The following is a 15,834-nucleotide window of genomic DNA, read 5'->3' on the forward strand; positions in this document are numbered from 1 at the left end:
TTTGCGCCTACACACCCCAAAAAAAACAGCCTCACTACACTGTGAATAATGTACAGTATTAAACCACATCAATCCTTGTCTGTACTCACAAACCCAAGGGTTTAAATGCTGCATTAACCTTGAAATAACATGAGCGTGAAAGCCAAAGGGAAAAGTGAAAACCCCATTTGCTCGAATGATAACGTGTATTATGACTGCGTGCATAAATGCCATGAAGCCAGCATTGTATCTGTTCCCGTTCTATTTTCCCAACCTGCATGCTTGTGCTGGCAAAACTTCAGTGCCTGTGTACAGTACAGAGCTGCTACCCCCAGCCTGATTCCAGTCTTGAGACTGTTGTTTTGCTGTTGTAAATTACCGCCACCACTAAAACAGAGCTTAGTTATATCCCTCGCTGATCAAATTGGAGCCTTTTAAACACAACTTTTAGTCAGACTGCAATTCCAATGCAAGGGCTCAGCAAACACTTTCCAGCCAAACCTCCCCTCCAATCCTCTATTTTTCCAACAGCTCAATTTCTCAAGTGCAAGAAAAAGAGGGTAGTGCGCAGTCATCAACCTGCAAGCTCCATCATTACATCGCTCCATCTCAGAGAAACATGGCCGATTGCTCTTTCTGACGGCTGCAGCCCCACATCGAATCTGCAGCACAGACAGGAAAACCAGCCAAGAGGAATGGCAATCTGCAGAGTTTGTGTACTGCAAACAACTACAGCAACGCCGCCTACAGACAAACAAATTCACAGAGACAGCAATGCGGGCCTTGTTATGAGACAAGGAGCTATTCTTTTCCTTAAAATCAACTGCTTTCAGAACTGTTGATAACTGACCTCCCTGCAGGAAGAAGACAGGGGCTTGAAATGAGCACAACAATGGGCTGGGTGCCAGACTAACGTCCGAAGAGCCTCAGCCAATAATGAGTGTCTTTGTGACGCATCCTTTGCCCCGCACGTTAAAACTAACTATTTTGGTTGTTCTTATTCCGTCTTCGACATATGTAAATAGCGGAGAGCAATTATCATTTAGAGAAAGAAAGAGAATGTGAAATGTCCCTAACGCACCCGCCATCTGTTGTGCTGCAGTCCCCATCTTCCACGGCCCGGCCACATTATGCAATGTGGGCTTCGCTTTGAAGTGTCAGTGAAGATGTTTAGGCCGACAGGCAGCCCTGGGCACCTTGCTCACGTCTTACACATTTACTGAGACGCTTTTATGGGGTGGGGGCTGAGCCTGAAATTTCCTTCATCATGCAATGGCGCAGGGAGACTGTGGCTCAGGTCCAATATACCGTGCATGGCCGGCCATGACACCATTCTATTAATGGAAAAGAACAGCAGGTGGGTCAACTAGTCACTGCAGAGACCCCATTGAAAAGCAATAGCGACTAGCACAGGGTCCACTGGAAACCTGAACGAGACTCTTTTAATTAAGAAAATTAAGATTTCTTAATTTCACGATTCCATTTGGAGAAAAAAGCCTGCTCAGCTTCTTTGCCTTAGTCAGGAGAGATTAGCAGAAAAAGACTGCATGACAACAGCTGACTCATGGCCCCATCAGGGGGTGGAGAAAGAAAAAGCAACCAGCTCCCAATCTGGAAAATGCATATTATTCATTTATACATAAAGCATGGTGTAATTCCAATCATATTCTCCTAACGAGTCAACCTGAGAGAGACAATGTGAGGGCTTCTGCTGGGAGCTATGTGGATTCTGAGAAGTTAGCAAAATGGCAGCCATGACACAGCAAGCGCTGTTACCCCATTGCATTAGCAATTCTCTCACTTCCTCCAAAATCAGAAAGGAACTCATTTTATTCCTTCTTGGACTGAGTGATTTCACAGACTTACATTGACGGTACATGTTTCTCAGCTTGTCATTGGTCAAGGACAGCAAAAACAAAACCAACAAGAACATATGAAAACCAACTAAATGTATGTAAGCGGTTACAAAGAGACTTCAGAGTGCTTCATGAAAAACGAAGCACTTTCCACACCGTACATATGCCATATTTATGCACGGGTGAATTGGTAACATGCCAACTACGCTGGAATGAATAATGCTAGCATTTTGTAAAAGAGGAGTAAAGAACGTACAGTAAAGTGTTTATAAAGTGATGGGGCTCTCAGACATGTCAACACAACACCATGTGAACTGGTGCTGCAGAACAAAGTACAACCATGTCTAAAAGTTCAAACAACTGCATCTCCACAACCCACAAGCCTCTGCAAGCAGAAAAACATATATATATATATATATTTATTTTGCATTTTCTGATAAACTGCCATAAAGCTATTCGATCCACATTTCATAACTCCATGGGCTCCCCCCATGGATCTTGTGATGTAGGTTCTCCTCACACACACACACACACACACACACACACACACACACACACACACACACACACACACACACACACACACACACACACACACACACACACACACACACACACACACACACACACAAGAACTAGACAAATTTAAACCTGTTTGCTTTTCCAGAGCATAACAAACAGTGATGTGGTGTTCTTTTTTTAATTACCAGAACACAATCTCTTAATGAAATTTGATACAGAAATGTAGCCTATTAGAACGGTTGATGGTTGATCGCGATCGACTGGCGTATCTCCAAGACATTCCTGTCTTGCGCTGTTGGCAGTAGGTGCACTTGTTTCAGCAGCCCTGCGCGCCGGTAGACAAAGTGTTTCATGTGTCTGAAGGTACAAACTCTGCATACTTGGCATGTCCAGAGAGCAAATCAAGTGCACATATTAGAGGTCGACTGATTATGATTTTTTTAACGCCGATACCGATTATTGGAGGACCAAAAAAGCCGATGCCGATTAAACGGACAATTATTATAATTGTTTTTGTAATAATCACAATTGCAACAATACTGAATGAACACTTATTTTAACTTAATATAATCCATCAATAAAATCAATTTAGCCTCAAATAAATAATGAAACATGTTCAATTTGGTTTAAATAATGCAAAAACAAAGTGCCATGTAAGAAAGTTAACGTTTAAGTTCCATGCTCAGAACATGAGAACATATGAAAGCTGGTGGTTCCTTTTAAAATGAGTCTTCAATATTCCCAGGTAAGATGTTTTAGGTTGTAGTTATTTTTGGAATTATAGGACTATTTCTCTCTACACCATTTGTATTTCATTAACCTTTAACTATTGGATGTTCTTATAGGCACTTTAGTATTGCCAGTGTAACAGTATAGCTTCCGTCCCTCTCCTCGCCGCTACCTGGGCTCGAACCAGGAACACAACGACAACAGCCACCCTCGAAGCAGCGTTACCCATCGCTCCACAAAAGCCGCGGCCCTTGCAGAATAAGGGCAACAACCACTCCAAGTCTCAGAGCGAGTGACGTTTGAAACGCTATTAGCGCACACCCCGCTAACTAGCTAGCCATTTCACATCGGTTACACCAGCCTCATCTCGGGAGTTGATAGGCTTGAAGTCAGCTGCTGGCAAACGCACGAAAGTGCTGTTTGAATGAATGCTTACAAGCCTGCTGCTGCCTACCATCGCTCAGTCAGACTGCTCTATCAAATCATAGACTTAGTTATAACATGATAACACACAGAAATACGAGCCTTGGGTCATTAATATGGTCGAATCCGGAAACTATCATCTCGAAAACAAGACGTTTATTCTTTCAGTGAAATACGGAACTGTATTTTATCTCACGGGTGGCATCCATAAGTCTAAATATTCCTGTTACATTGCACAACCTTCAATGTTATGTCATAATTACGTAAAATTCTGGCAAATTAGGTGGCCCAAACTGTTGCATATACACTGACTCTGCGTGCAATGAACGCAAGAGAAGTGACACAATTTCACCTGGTTAATATTGCCTGCTAACCTGGATGTCTTTTAGCTAAATATGCAGGTTTAAAAATATATACTTCTGTGTATTGATTTTAAGAAAGGCATTGATGTTTATGGTTAGGTACACATTGGAGCAACGATACACAGCGCATCGTAAAAATCTGTCGTTCTGCCCCTGAACGAGGCAGTTAACCCACCGTTCGTAGGCCGTCATTGTTCTTATGTCACGTTCTGACCTTTATTTCCTTTGTTTTGTCATTATTTAATATGGTCAGGGCGTGAGTTGGGGTGGGCAGTCTATGTTTGTTTTTCTATGATTTGGGTATTTCTATGTTTCGGCCTAGTATGGTTCTCAATCAGAGGCAGGTGTCATTAGTTGTCTCTGATTGAGAATCATACTTAGGTAGCCTGGGTGTCACTGTGTGTTTTGTGGGTGATTGTTCCTGTCTCTGTGTTTGCACCAGATAGGACTGTTTAGGTTTTCACACGTTTCTTGTTTTTGTAGTCAGTTGTTCATGTGCACATTTACGTATTAAAAGAACCATGGACACTTACCACGCCGCATATTGGTCCTCTGATCCTTTTCGCCTCTCCTCTTCGGAAGAAGAGGAGGAAATCCCTGACATCTTAACTGACTTGCCTAGCTAAATAAAGGCGTTAAAAAAATGGCTAAATCGGTGCCCAGAAATTTCCGATTGTTATGAAAACGTGAAATCGGCCCTAATTAATCGGCCATTCCGATTAATCGGTCGACCTCTAGCACATATATGCCTACCGCTAACCAATCAGATTGCTCAGATCACTGTGTCTGCAGCTTCCTCGTTGATACTGTGATTTCAAAGTGTCTAAAACCATGGCTAGTGAGAGACTTTCAACGAAAATCTACTTCTACACCAGCGGTGTGACCTGCACTGCAGCTTGAATAAATGAGGCAAAGTGTATAGATAGGCTTGTGTTGTAATTTTTAGAGTCAGAGTGTGTTTTTGTAAGAATATTTCCCTTTCTCTGGTCATACAAATCAAATCAAACTTTATTTGTCACATGCGCCGAATACAACAGGTATGAAATGCTTACTTACAAGCCCTTAACCAACAGTGCAGTTCAAGAAGAGTTAAGAAAATATTTACCAAATAAACTAAAGTAAAAAATTATTAAAAAGTAACACAATAAAATAACAATAACGAGGCTACATACAAGGGGTACCGGTAACGAGTCAGTGTGCGGGGGTACAGGTTACTTGAGGTCATTTGTACATGTGGGTATGGGTGAAGTGACTATGCATAGATAATAAACAGCGAGTGGCAGCAGTGTACAAAACAAAGGGAGGGGGAGGGTGGGGGGGTACCAATGTAAATGTGAGAGGTGCAATGGTGCAGTGTATTTTAGTCTTTCGCAGTAACTTGATTCAAGGTGCAAACAGCAAATTAGTTGGCTTAAGGACAAAAAGGGCATCTGGTAATGGATGTTGTAAAATAAAATACAAATGTTCAAGCTTCCTAGAAAATGTAGTCTAGAGCTGTCTAATAAACAGTGCTCAATAGACAGCTCAGTTAATGCAAGATAGAGACAGAAGTGGCTAGCGTATACAATTAAATAACCTGCACAAAAGCAACTTATTTTGTGCTTTGGACCAAGAAAACAAAACACGAGATGAATTTGGTATAAACCGAAAATTAATTTAAATGGCTTAAAAGCAGAAAAAGTACACAACTTAAGATAGCCGAATGAACAAAAACAGGTTTAAGCCCTACACTAACCCCTGAACGCCCAGACGAGGTGGGCATTCCCAGGTCAGATGGACAATTATTCAACACTGTCAGTGGGATCTGAAATGTCATCCCTTCCAACTCCACGACCCCCTGCGCCTTCTTCTATACCACTGTTAAATTTGACTCTAAGACACGCAACACAGTACACAGCATGCTAGATGTCTGACAATGACAATGAGATCGTCTCCTGTATTTCACCCTGATGAGGAAACTCAAGAAAACATAATGTGCCAGACAAAGCGTAAGTAACTGCCTCCCCTCCCATTCACTCTGGTCAGAATGAGACAGAAGAAGAAGGCTTATATCCTGCACAGCATTGCACGATTGACATCCTCTGAGAGCACAGAAGATCAACCGCAGCTGGGGCTTTCATTTCACATCACTTAGCGACCTCCTAACGTGCACAGGCAACAGCTCCGTTAACATTTAACCCGTTCGTCATGCAAACACGCAAAGGGGATCTAATGCACATGTTTGGGCTTTTTAGTGCGATAACACCCCCTCCCATACCCACAGCCCCTGTATGCCAAGTCAAAGCGACGTGGACAGGGAGGCTGGCTCCAGAATGCTGAGTCATCGCGGCATCCTTTAAAAAGTGGCCTAATCTGTAGTGAGTCTTTCTGCAGCCGAGCAATGCATGAAGGGCGCGCAGCATTTCATCTTCGATTAACATCCTCTTTTTTCGCTCCAACTGCCGCTCTGTAATCCCCAACGCCACTAGCAATTACTAATTGAAATGACTACAATAAGAGTAAAAGTACTGGTACAACTTTACAATAAGTGTCCCTTATAATATTGTATTTCCATGGTGTGCAGGTACAGTGTTATCCTAGTGAAGGTAAACATTGCTTCATGGTACTTACCACTGTTGCACCTGTAGAATGCACACATTCAAGAATTTGCCAATAAACTCAAGAGTTGAGATGCATTTTTAGGATATATGATCATGACACAGGTTTGTGAGGTTAGGACAACCATGTGTGACTCACCACCTGGATTCGGTCTTATGTAGCAAAATTTGAAATTGTGTTTTTTACGTTGGATATATAAGTAGAGACTCAGAGCTACAAAATGGTATATCATACACTGTATTTTTGCGGAACAAAAAGTTTAAAGTTGATAAACTTGTAACTCACTTTTGAGAAAATGGCCTTTGAATGTTTTGGTATCTAGTGAAGAGCTCTTCTTTATCTACAACCATTCAGCATCGTTTACACCCTCATAAGCTTTAGCCCCACCCATCTCGTTTCGCTCTCGGAGCATTCAGAGCGCACACTTGGTGCTCTGGCTGATAATTTGTTAACCTCTGGATAACATGAAAACAGCGAGCTAGCCAGGTAAACAATGAACCTAGCTAGGTGAAAAAAAAAGTGTAAGATCACACACATCACGTAACGTTCGCTAATGAGCCAGCCAGCTCACGTTAGCTAGTTAAGGGCTTGTAAGTAAGCATTTCACTGTAAGGGGATTTCACTGTTACGTGATGTGTGTGATCTTTCACTTTGTTTACCTAGCTAGGTTCATTGTTTACCTGGCTAGCTAGCTGTTTTCATGTTGTATTCCGCGCATGTGACATAACATGTGACATAACATTTGATTTGAAAGTGGAGAGCAACGCTTATGCAGCTCCACTACACAATACCTTTTTTAAAAAGATGAGTTCGACATGATTACCAACACAGACTGACCAGCTCAAATAGACAGATGCATTCTACATGGAAGACCAAACCGAACTCCTCTCTCGGCATGTTCAGCCCACTCATTATCTCAGCCAATCATGGCTAGTGAGGTTTTCTGTGGCTTAACCAACGAGGCTGGTAATTTAACAATTGTATTCGTATTTACAGATGGCATACAAGGTTATTATTAAGGCACATTTTTATTTTATTTTACCTCTATTTAACTAGGCAAGTCAGTCCAGAAAAAAATCTTACTTTCAATGACGGCCTAGGAACAGCGGGTTAACTGCCTTGTTCAGGGGCACAACGACATTTTTTAAAACTTTGTTAACTCAGGGATTCAATCTTGCAACCTTTTGGTTACTAGTCCAATGGTCTAACCACTAGGCTACTTGCCACCCCACATGAAAGTTCATTTTGATAAAAACATATTTTCAGGTCACATATGTCATGAACATATAGTGTCAGCAGAGTTTCAATAGATCCAGGCAGGGATGGGTGATACGTCCTAAAAATCATATGTAGATTTGTTTAAACTTATGGACGATTCAAAATATATCTCAATTTTTTTTTAAACATTTTCTCAAAATAAGCTTTGTTGCACGATTGATGATAAAAACACTGCATTTCAAACAGTCAGCAATAATCTAACGAATTCAGGGCTTGTTAAATTATACCTAGGCTAAATTTTAGCCTTCCACAACCCACTAATGATTCAATTGTTTTATTACAAAAAGTGTGAACTGCTTTTTTTGCCATAATCACTGACCTTGCTTTCAATTCTCTCTATGAAAATGCACTTTTTGTTACAAATGTAACCAGAACCATGCACAATGACCAACTTCTGGTAGCAGGCATTATAGAAAAATAACAAAGGTCTTACAAACAATCTCTCAAGCACAAGCCCATGTGCTACTGAGCAGTCAGCATTCATCTATTTGCTTACTTTATTGAATACACCTTCCTGTCCGTCACTTTGTTTAGATGTTGAAATCAAGTGGCCAACCTGGTGAAGAAGATGCTTATTTCTCAATACGAGATTGTGTTACCAATTGCGTCTTTCTATGCTCATTATACATTTAAAAAACAAAGACTAGACAGCTAGCGCTAACAGTCTGTGGCGAACAAATGTCGTGCGTCACCAGTGGTGGGAAAAGTACCCAATTGTCATACTTGAGTAGAAGTAAAGATACCTTAATAGAAAATGACTCAAGTAAAAGTGAAAGTCGCCCATTAAAATACTACTTGAGTAAAAGTTTTAAAGTATTTGGTGTTAAATATACTTATGTATCAAATGTCAAAGTATAAATCATTTGGCACAGTAGATAGATTTTTGTTTTACCAATAGCCAGTGCACACTCCAACACTCAGACATAATTTACAAACAAAACATTTGTATTGAGTGAGTCTGCCAGATCAGAGGAAGTAGGGTTGACCAAGGATGTTCTCTTGATAAGTGTGTGAATTTGAAAATTGTTCTGTCCTTGTAAGCATTTGAAATGTAATGATTACTTTTGGGTGTCAGGGAAAATGTACGGAGTAAAAAGTACATCATTTTCTTTAGGAATGTACGGAATAAAAGTTGTCAAAAATATAAATAGTAAAGTAAACAGATACCACAAAAAACTACTAAAGTAGTACTTTAAACAATTTTTGCATAAGTACTTTACAATACAGTGCTTGACAGAAACTGAGCATTAATTTTCCACAATCATGTTCATTGATACGCACGTATGTGATTTGTTGGGAGTTGAGACAAAACAAGTATATCGTTAGAAGGTTAAGTTATCCTCTAATACAGTTAAATAATGTCTCAGTGTGTTTCGTTGTCCATATGACCGATTCTGTTGGCCCAAACCTGGAATTGAAATAGTGAGTTGAAACTGCTTGTTGTCAGTAAGGAAGAAGTGATCTTTCGTCTTTGTTGTTGTGAGTGGCAGGGGGAGAGGCTTGGAGTCTGTGTGGGAGTGGGAAGGTGCATCGTACACATAGCACTGAAGGAACAAAAAAAAAGAACTAGATTATTGCTATACAGGCATTTGGAACATTGCGCTAGAACATACATTTGAATTATTCAAATTAATTGGATATATCGCCCAGCCCTACATCCAGATCGCATCCATAATTTACAGAGTTTCTGAAAGTTTCTCCTTATGTTACAAACAACATCTGAAGTGCCGAATTACAGTAGACGAAAAGCTCCATTTTGCTGTCAAACTTAATTTGTAAATGTTAGCAACAAGCTAGTCATTGCCTACAGCCATTGCATGTATAAAGATTTAGAACATTACCTTGCTCTGCTAGCTGTAGGCCTATGTATTTAAATATATATATATATACACTACCGTTCAAAAGTTTGGGGTCAGTTAGAAATTTCCTTGTTTTTGAAAGAAAAGCACATTTTTTGTCCATTAAAATAACATCAAATTGATCAGAAATACAGTGTAGACATTGTTAAAACTTATTATGGCTGCAGTGGCAGTATTGAGTAGCTTGGATGAAATGTGCCCAGAGTAAACGGCCTGCTCCTCAGTCCCAGTTGCTGATATATGCATATTGTTATTTTTATTGGATATAAAACACTCTGCAGTTTCTAAAACTGTTTGAATGATGGCTGTGAGTATAACAGAACTCATATTGCAGGCAAAAACCTGAGAAGAAATTCAAACAGGAAGTGAGAAATCTGAAGTTGGTCGATTTTCAACCCAGCCCCTATTGAATTCACGGCGGGATATGGATAAAGTTGAACTTCCTAGGGCTTCCACTAGATGTCAACCATCTTTAGAAACTTGAATGAGGCTTCTACTGTGTGGTGGGGCTGAATAAGAGCTGAATGAGTCAGGTTACTGGCAGAGAGCCGGGTCCTGGTCACGCGCAATTCACATGATAGTAACCTGCATGGCTTTTCTACACACAAAGGAATTCTCCAGTTGGAACTTTATTGAAGATTTATGATAACACCTTAAAGATTGATTCTATACTTAAGTTTGACAAGTTTCTTCGACCTGTAATATAACTTTTTGAAGTTTTCATCCGACGTTCGGATGGACCTGCACGAGTGTTTGGATTTGTATACCTAAGCCCTAACAAAAGTAGCTACTTGGACATAAATAATGGACATTATCGAACAAATCAAGCATTTATTGTGGAACTAGGATTCCTGGGAGTGCATTCTGATGAAGATCATCAAATGTAAGGGAATATTTATTATGTGATTTCTGGTTTCTGTTGACTCCAACATGGAGCCTTTTTGAAATGATAAACTTGGATTAGCTAACATATCGTGCCATTGGAACAAAGGAGTGATGGTTGATGATAATGGGCCTCTAATCGCCTATGTAGATATTCCATTAAATATCAGCTGTTTCCAGCTAAAATAGTCATTTACAACATTAACAATGTCTACGCTGTATTTCTGATCAATTTGATGTTATTTTAATGGACAAAAAATGTGCTTTTCTTTCAAAATCAAGGACATTTCTAAGTGACCCCAAACATTTGAAGATAGTGTATATATTTTGACTAATGAGACAATTCAATTAAATGGCTAATGTTAATTTGGAGGAAAATAGAAATCTAATGTTTAGAAAAACTTCCTTCAACTTTCTTAGCAAAAGGATCATAAAGGAAAACACTTTGACCCACTGAGTGAACAAAATACTGCCAAGAAACTCAAAGCTGGTTATCAGATTCAAGCCATGATCACTTTCCAAGGTTCCTTTGCTCCCAACACACAGATTTGCCTGGCAGTTATTCAAACTACTGCACGCTCATTTAAAAATCCCCCTTACAAACAAACCCCAAAAGCTCTCACCTAAACAAAAAGAGAACCTGCCCTTTCAGCACATTTCCCAGTGCCTTGAGCTTTTAGAGTGCCCACATGACTGACTTTATTCCACCTATTTATTTGTGCTCTTTTGTCCTGAGGAAAAAAGCTAAACATGTTGCAGGGAGACCTTTTGATAGTTTCAAACGACAAGGTCAAATTAATTCCACTGTTAGTACTCTGGTCAAAACACGGTAGAGGCCATTGCTAGAGGGAAAGCATGTTGCAATTAGATGACATGGGTAAATTGGTGAGATTCCATTGTATATTGCCAAGTTTGTGCAGTTTTGTTGGTTATCAACAGTCCTACACGCTGCTTGAATTCCGCCCCACCCACCTTCCTCCCGGGTTTTCACACTTTGTTGTTGGTTCTATCTAGATGAAGAGTAAAGGTATATAACTTGTTCTGGTGACTACAATAGCACACACAACGGTGAATGGAGAGGATGGCAGTGCATAGGATGGAGACCAGGTTGAACCAGGTTTAATGTATTGACACAACCAGTGATTACGATCAACAAACATGCTTGTTAGGCCAAGGAATTTGGCCAACCCCTCTGGCATTCACATGCTGGTAAGGCCTTAAAACAGAGTCTGAGGTCAAGGCTCCACCAGTCTTGTTTACCAGGAGCCCAACCTTTACAAATGAACACACTATTTTTCATTATTGAGCAACAATGTAGCCTTGTTTTTGGAACATGTTCACCTGAGATGAGATTCCATTTCTAAAGTAAATTAGGGGAACCCTAAGTTTGGGAAAAGAATACACTTTTATAATCCTCCATTGCTTGCTTTGCCTATTGAACATGTCCGGACACAAAGATAGAGCGGTGGATATTGGCTGTGATACAGATCTTCCACTTCCCAACTTTCTGCAACCTGATAGGATCTAGTATTTGTGTACAACAGTGCCCAAGATTCTTTTACACCAGAGATGGTGATAACACATTCTCCAGAGTGCATATTTACTCCACAAACAAAAGGCTGTAATCTTCGTTGGATAACAATTCTGTCTGTTGTCCACGGAGTCTGAACCAAACCTCAAGCGGTAAAGAAATGCACTTGTTTAGGCCAGGCTGGGTTGGTGATGCTGTCTGTGAGAAGCTTTCCATTCCCTTGACACTGACCAGAACTGGACCTCTGTCTGTCCACTGGTTGTTTATGTCCCCCATGTTAACCTGCCTTCTATCGCAAATGTCACAGTCAAGTCCCAGGCATCAATAGTGGCCTTATTACTATAAAAACTGACAACGGGCTACTTCCTCAGCTTCTTTTGGGAAAGATCAATGAGTCCATTGGCCATTTAAAAATGATTTACCTCGCCGAACGTTTGACCCACTTTCCCAGTGTGTGATGTAAAGACGGCGCAATAAGCATCACCAGATGGCCAGACAAGAGGCATGTGTGTTCAACACCGCATTCCATCCCATGTGTGTATAGTATAGACTGGTTGACCCATCGTGCTGACAAGTCGTGCAAGTAGCATACACACAAGGCAGTTCCTTTACAAATATAGGTTCAAACCCCTTTTTTCAGACCCCAGTCTTACAGAGAGAAAAGTCTGTGTGGATCACATTATATGACCAAGCTTGATCCTGTACGGTACTTTGTCTCACATGTGCAGCCCACGTCGTCATATAGGGCAGTCAGTCACACACTTCCAAGCAGTACATTCTTCCCTCCAGCCAACTGAGCCTGGGTGCCACTTAAAATAACTGACCTTTTTCTCAACTAAGGGCTAGCGGGGACAGTCCCACAGCATGCCACAGAACAGGAAAACAACAACACAAACACTATGTCAATGGGTTGCGGGACAGAGGACTGCTGGGGTAGGGTTAAGGGAAGTGTGTGAGCAGTAAAAGTGGGAGGGGTGGGGTAAGGACAGGGGGGTGGAGGGAAGTGGGTGGGGCAGCAGGCTTCACCTACCTCTTGAAAGCCTCAGTGGGGTTTCTCTCACACTCCCCGGGCTGCAGGACGCTCTGCACCGCTGGATCGCGCACCTTCTCCTCGTAACCCGGCAACAGGCCGCTCCGGCAAATCTGGGCCACCAGACCTCGGATGAAGCCGCCCAGGCAGAGTGTGTCCGAGTCGTCCGCCCGGCAGAAATGGAAGGCCAGACTCTGCTGCTGCAGCCCCCGATGAGTGCCCTGGGCTGAAGAGGGCCACAGGAGCTCCGTGCACAGGGCCGTCTTCCCACTCCCAGGCCCCCCCACCAGCAACACCCCCCAGGCGGTGGCCTTCGCAGAGCCTGCTGCAGAGCTGCCACAGGGGTTAGATGCGCCAGTGCCAGAGGCACCGGCCTGCTTGCTGGGAGTGCTGGTCAAACCACTCAGGCCATTAGTCTTTTCCTGGAGACAGTGCTGGATCTTGTGGAAGACCCACTCCCTGCAGTAAAAGCGCTTCCCCTGCAGCAAACTGGTTTGGGCCATTTTGAGATACTGCTGTTCTGGCTTTTCCTCATAGGGCTTTCCTTGCCCTCACATTTTCAACCCAGAGTAGGCCAGCTGTAAATTTGAGTATCCATTTTTTTTTGCCTCCACATGTGCCTTTCCAAGTTGATTGCAGCTGTCCTTAGTGTTGTGATAAAGACAGTGTGCAACTGAAGCTGCTATCTGAGAAAACAGAATGGCTGTGGGCGAGAAAAGCAGTTTTTGGGACGTCGCTGAATATCTGGGGCAAAAAAAGAGTCACAATTGAGGCTTGTACTGTACATTTTCCACTAACTTCTTCCATGGCTTTCTCATTGGCTGGACTGAATGCTCAGTGTTATTCCAGGTTTGTTGCTTTAACATGGTGTTGTGCATGACAGGGCACAGGGCTTTGAGTGCATCCACTATCAAACTCAACCACAGCTTGATCAAATTAGCCCTGAGAGTCAGTGATTTGTTTCCCTTGATACATTTCATAGGGAAACTGGAGCAGGTATATAGTTTCCATTACATTAACATTTGAGAGTGCCAGAGTTGTGTTGGTCTCTCCAATAACATTGATTGCCTGGTCACTTTCCTGGAATAAACAGAAGCTTGCTGTAAAAAAAAAATAATAATAATAAGATTACAGATTCAACTTTTATCTAGCCTATACAATTACACAGTTCACTCTCACTGGAAAATGCATAGCTTTTCAGAATGGGGGAGCGTGTTTATAACACAGTAACTAACAAGACATTGTAGATGGTCCACACTCTTGGAGTCTTGGCAAGGTTTCGTTCAGTATCTCTAACCTACTCACTGATCTCCCTTCCTTCCAAGGTGGCTTTAAATCGCAAACATTTCACATCCGGGGAAAAAAACTCCAAATGAGAGGACCCCCTTTTATCTGCATACAGCGACATTAACGTTCCCTATCCCACGATGCAATAATGACTAAAATAAATAACTTGGAAGTGTGGTTTCTTTTCAGATCGCCAATACAGTGAGTGTAATATGTCTATCAATTTAAAACACGTGTATTATGTCTGTTAAATGTTATTCACCTTTCTCCTGTTTTCTAGGCGCCCACCTCATCGCGTAACCAATAGCCTGCTACAGCGCTCTCATTTTCGAAATACATGACAAAGAGGCAGTTTTAAACTCATTAAAGAAATGCAACCGCAAGCAAAAGCCTACAAATATGTATTAGGGGTAGTAAACTGTCAAAGGTATCGATGAAAAGTGGGCCAAAGACTGATCGGGCTACGCCGTCTTTTGTATGACAAAAAAAAACCTCACCCATTTCAAATGGAATAGAATTTAACACCTTTAGTCAGTCTAAAAACCTACACTATCTAAAATACAATGGCATTCCTACAAACAAAGAATAGGTCAATGAGCTGAACGCGGCCCTTAATCTTGTAAAATACAATGTAAAAAGTGTTTTTTAACTTCAAGCAAATGTGGAACGTTTGCCCATTTTTCAATGTTACAGTTTGAAATACCGTATAGCCTACGGCTTCTCACCTCTTGCTGAATCCCCCTTTTCATTTGGTTGCTGTGTCCGTGATTAAACCATTTGTCTCTCTAACCAAATGCTATGCTTCAAAAGCAATATTTGATTAGCTTAATCTGTTTCTAAACGCAATCTTCGAATTTTTCCATCAGCGTCTTTGCATTCTCTTTCTTTCAGCAGCCGCGGCTACTCCTGCTATCCAACACAGCGCTGCAGCCTACTATACTTAACCAGTCTCTCAGCCTCCAAACATTCTAATATTCTATCTCTTGCATTCAGAGCACACACGCAGGATGGACGCAAAGTCTGATGGGAATTAGAGTTGTATAGGTACCGAAGCCGCCATTATAAGGGCCTTAAAATAAGAAACACATTGACTTTCTGCGTTATAGAACATTAATAACGAGTGTAACGTTTTTGAGTTGAAACCACTGCAGCAGCTTTTCTCTTTATTTACATAGATGTTTCACAATGCTAAAATAATTTTATTAGAACAATGTTGCATCGAGTTAAAAGGGACCGTTTCAGACATTCCCACATGCCTTATAATCACTGATGATGGTTGACCATTGAAATAAAGGCAAAAAAATCATTACTTTGCAGTTCCAACACATGCTTGCACATTGTGATTAAAACTGTTGCTTGTGCCTGGTACATTTTCTCTTGCAGATCACACAGAGTCTAAATTAGTGTTTAAATTTCCTAGTAAATACCTTTCCTTCGTGTAAAAGCGTTGCCTGACTCTCACCACCTGGAGAAGGTATCTTTATAGAGCGGACGCGCC

At 41.4% G+C, this 15,834-nt stretch overlaps 1 protein-coding gene across 1 annotated transcript in view; it reads right to left on the reverse strand.

Moving 5' to 3' along the window:
* LOC112256295 (ankyrin repeat domain-containing protein 50) overlaps positions 1-15,292 on the reverse strand; it is a 42,441-nt gene extending 27,149 nt beyond the window's left edge. Inside the window, exons 1-2 of the mRNA XM_024429442.2 lie at positions 15,062-15,292; positions 13,050-14,149 (exon numbers count right to left, since the gene is read on the reverse strand). Of these exons, the coding sequence (XP_024285210.2) occupies positions 13,050-13,552 (503 nt within the window). The 5' untranslated portion in view covers positions 13,553-14,149; positions 15,062-15,292. The remainder of the gene's footprint in view (positions 1-13,049; positions 14,150-15,061) is intronic.
* Positions 15,293-15,834: the final 542 nt, after the last annotated feature.

This window comes from Oncorhynchus tshawytscha, linkage group LG08, assembly GCF_018296145.1.
Source record: "Oncorhynchus tshawytscha isolate Ot180627B linkage group LG08, Otsh_v2.0, whole genome shotgun sequence".
In the NCBI taxonomy this organism is placed as follows: Eukaryota; Metazoa; Chordata; class Actinopteri; order Salmoniformes; family Salmonidae; genus Oncorhynchus; species Oncorhynchus tshawytscha.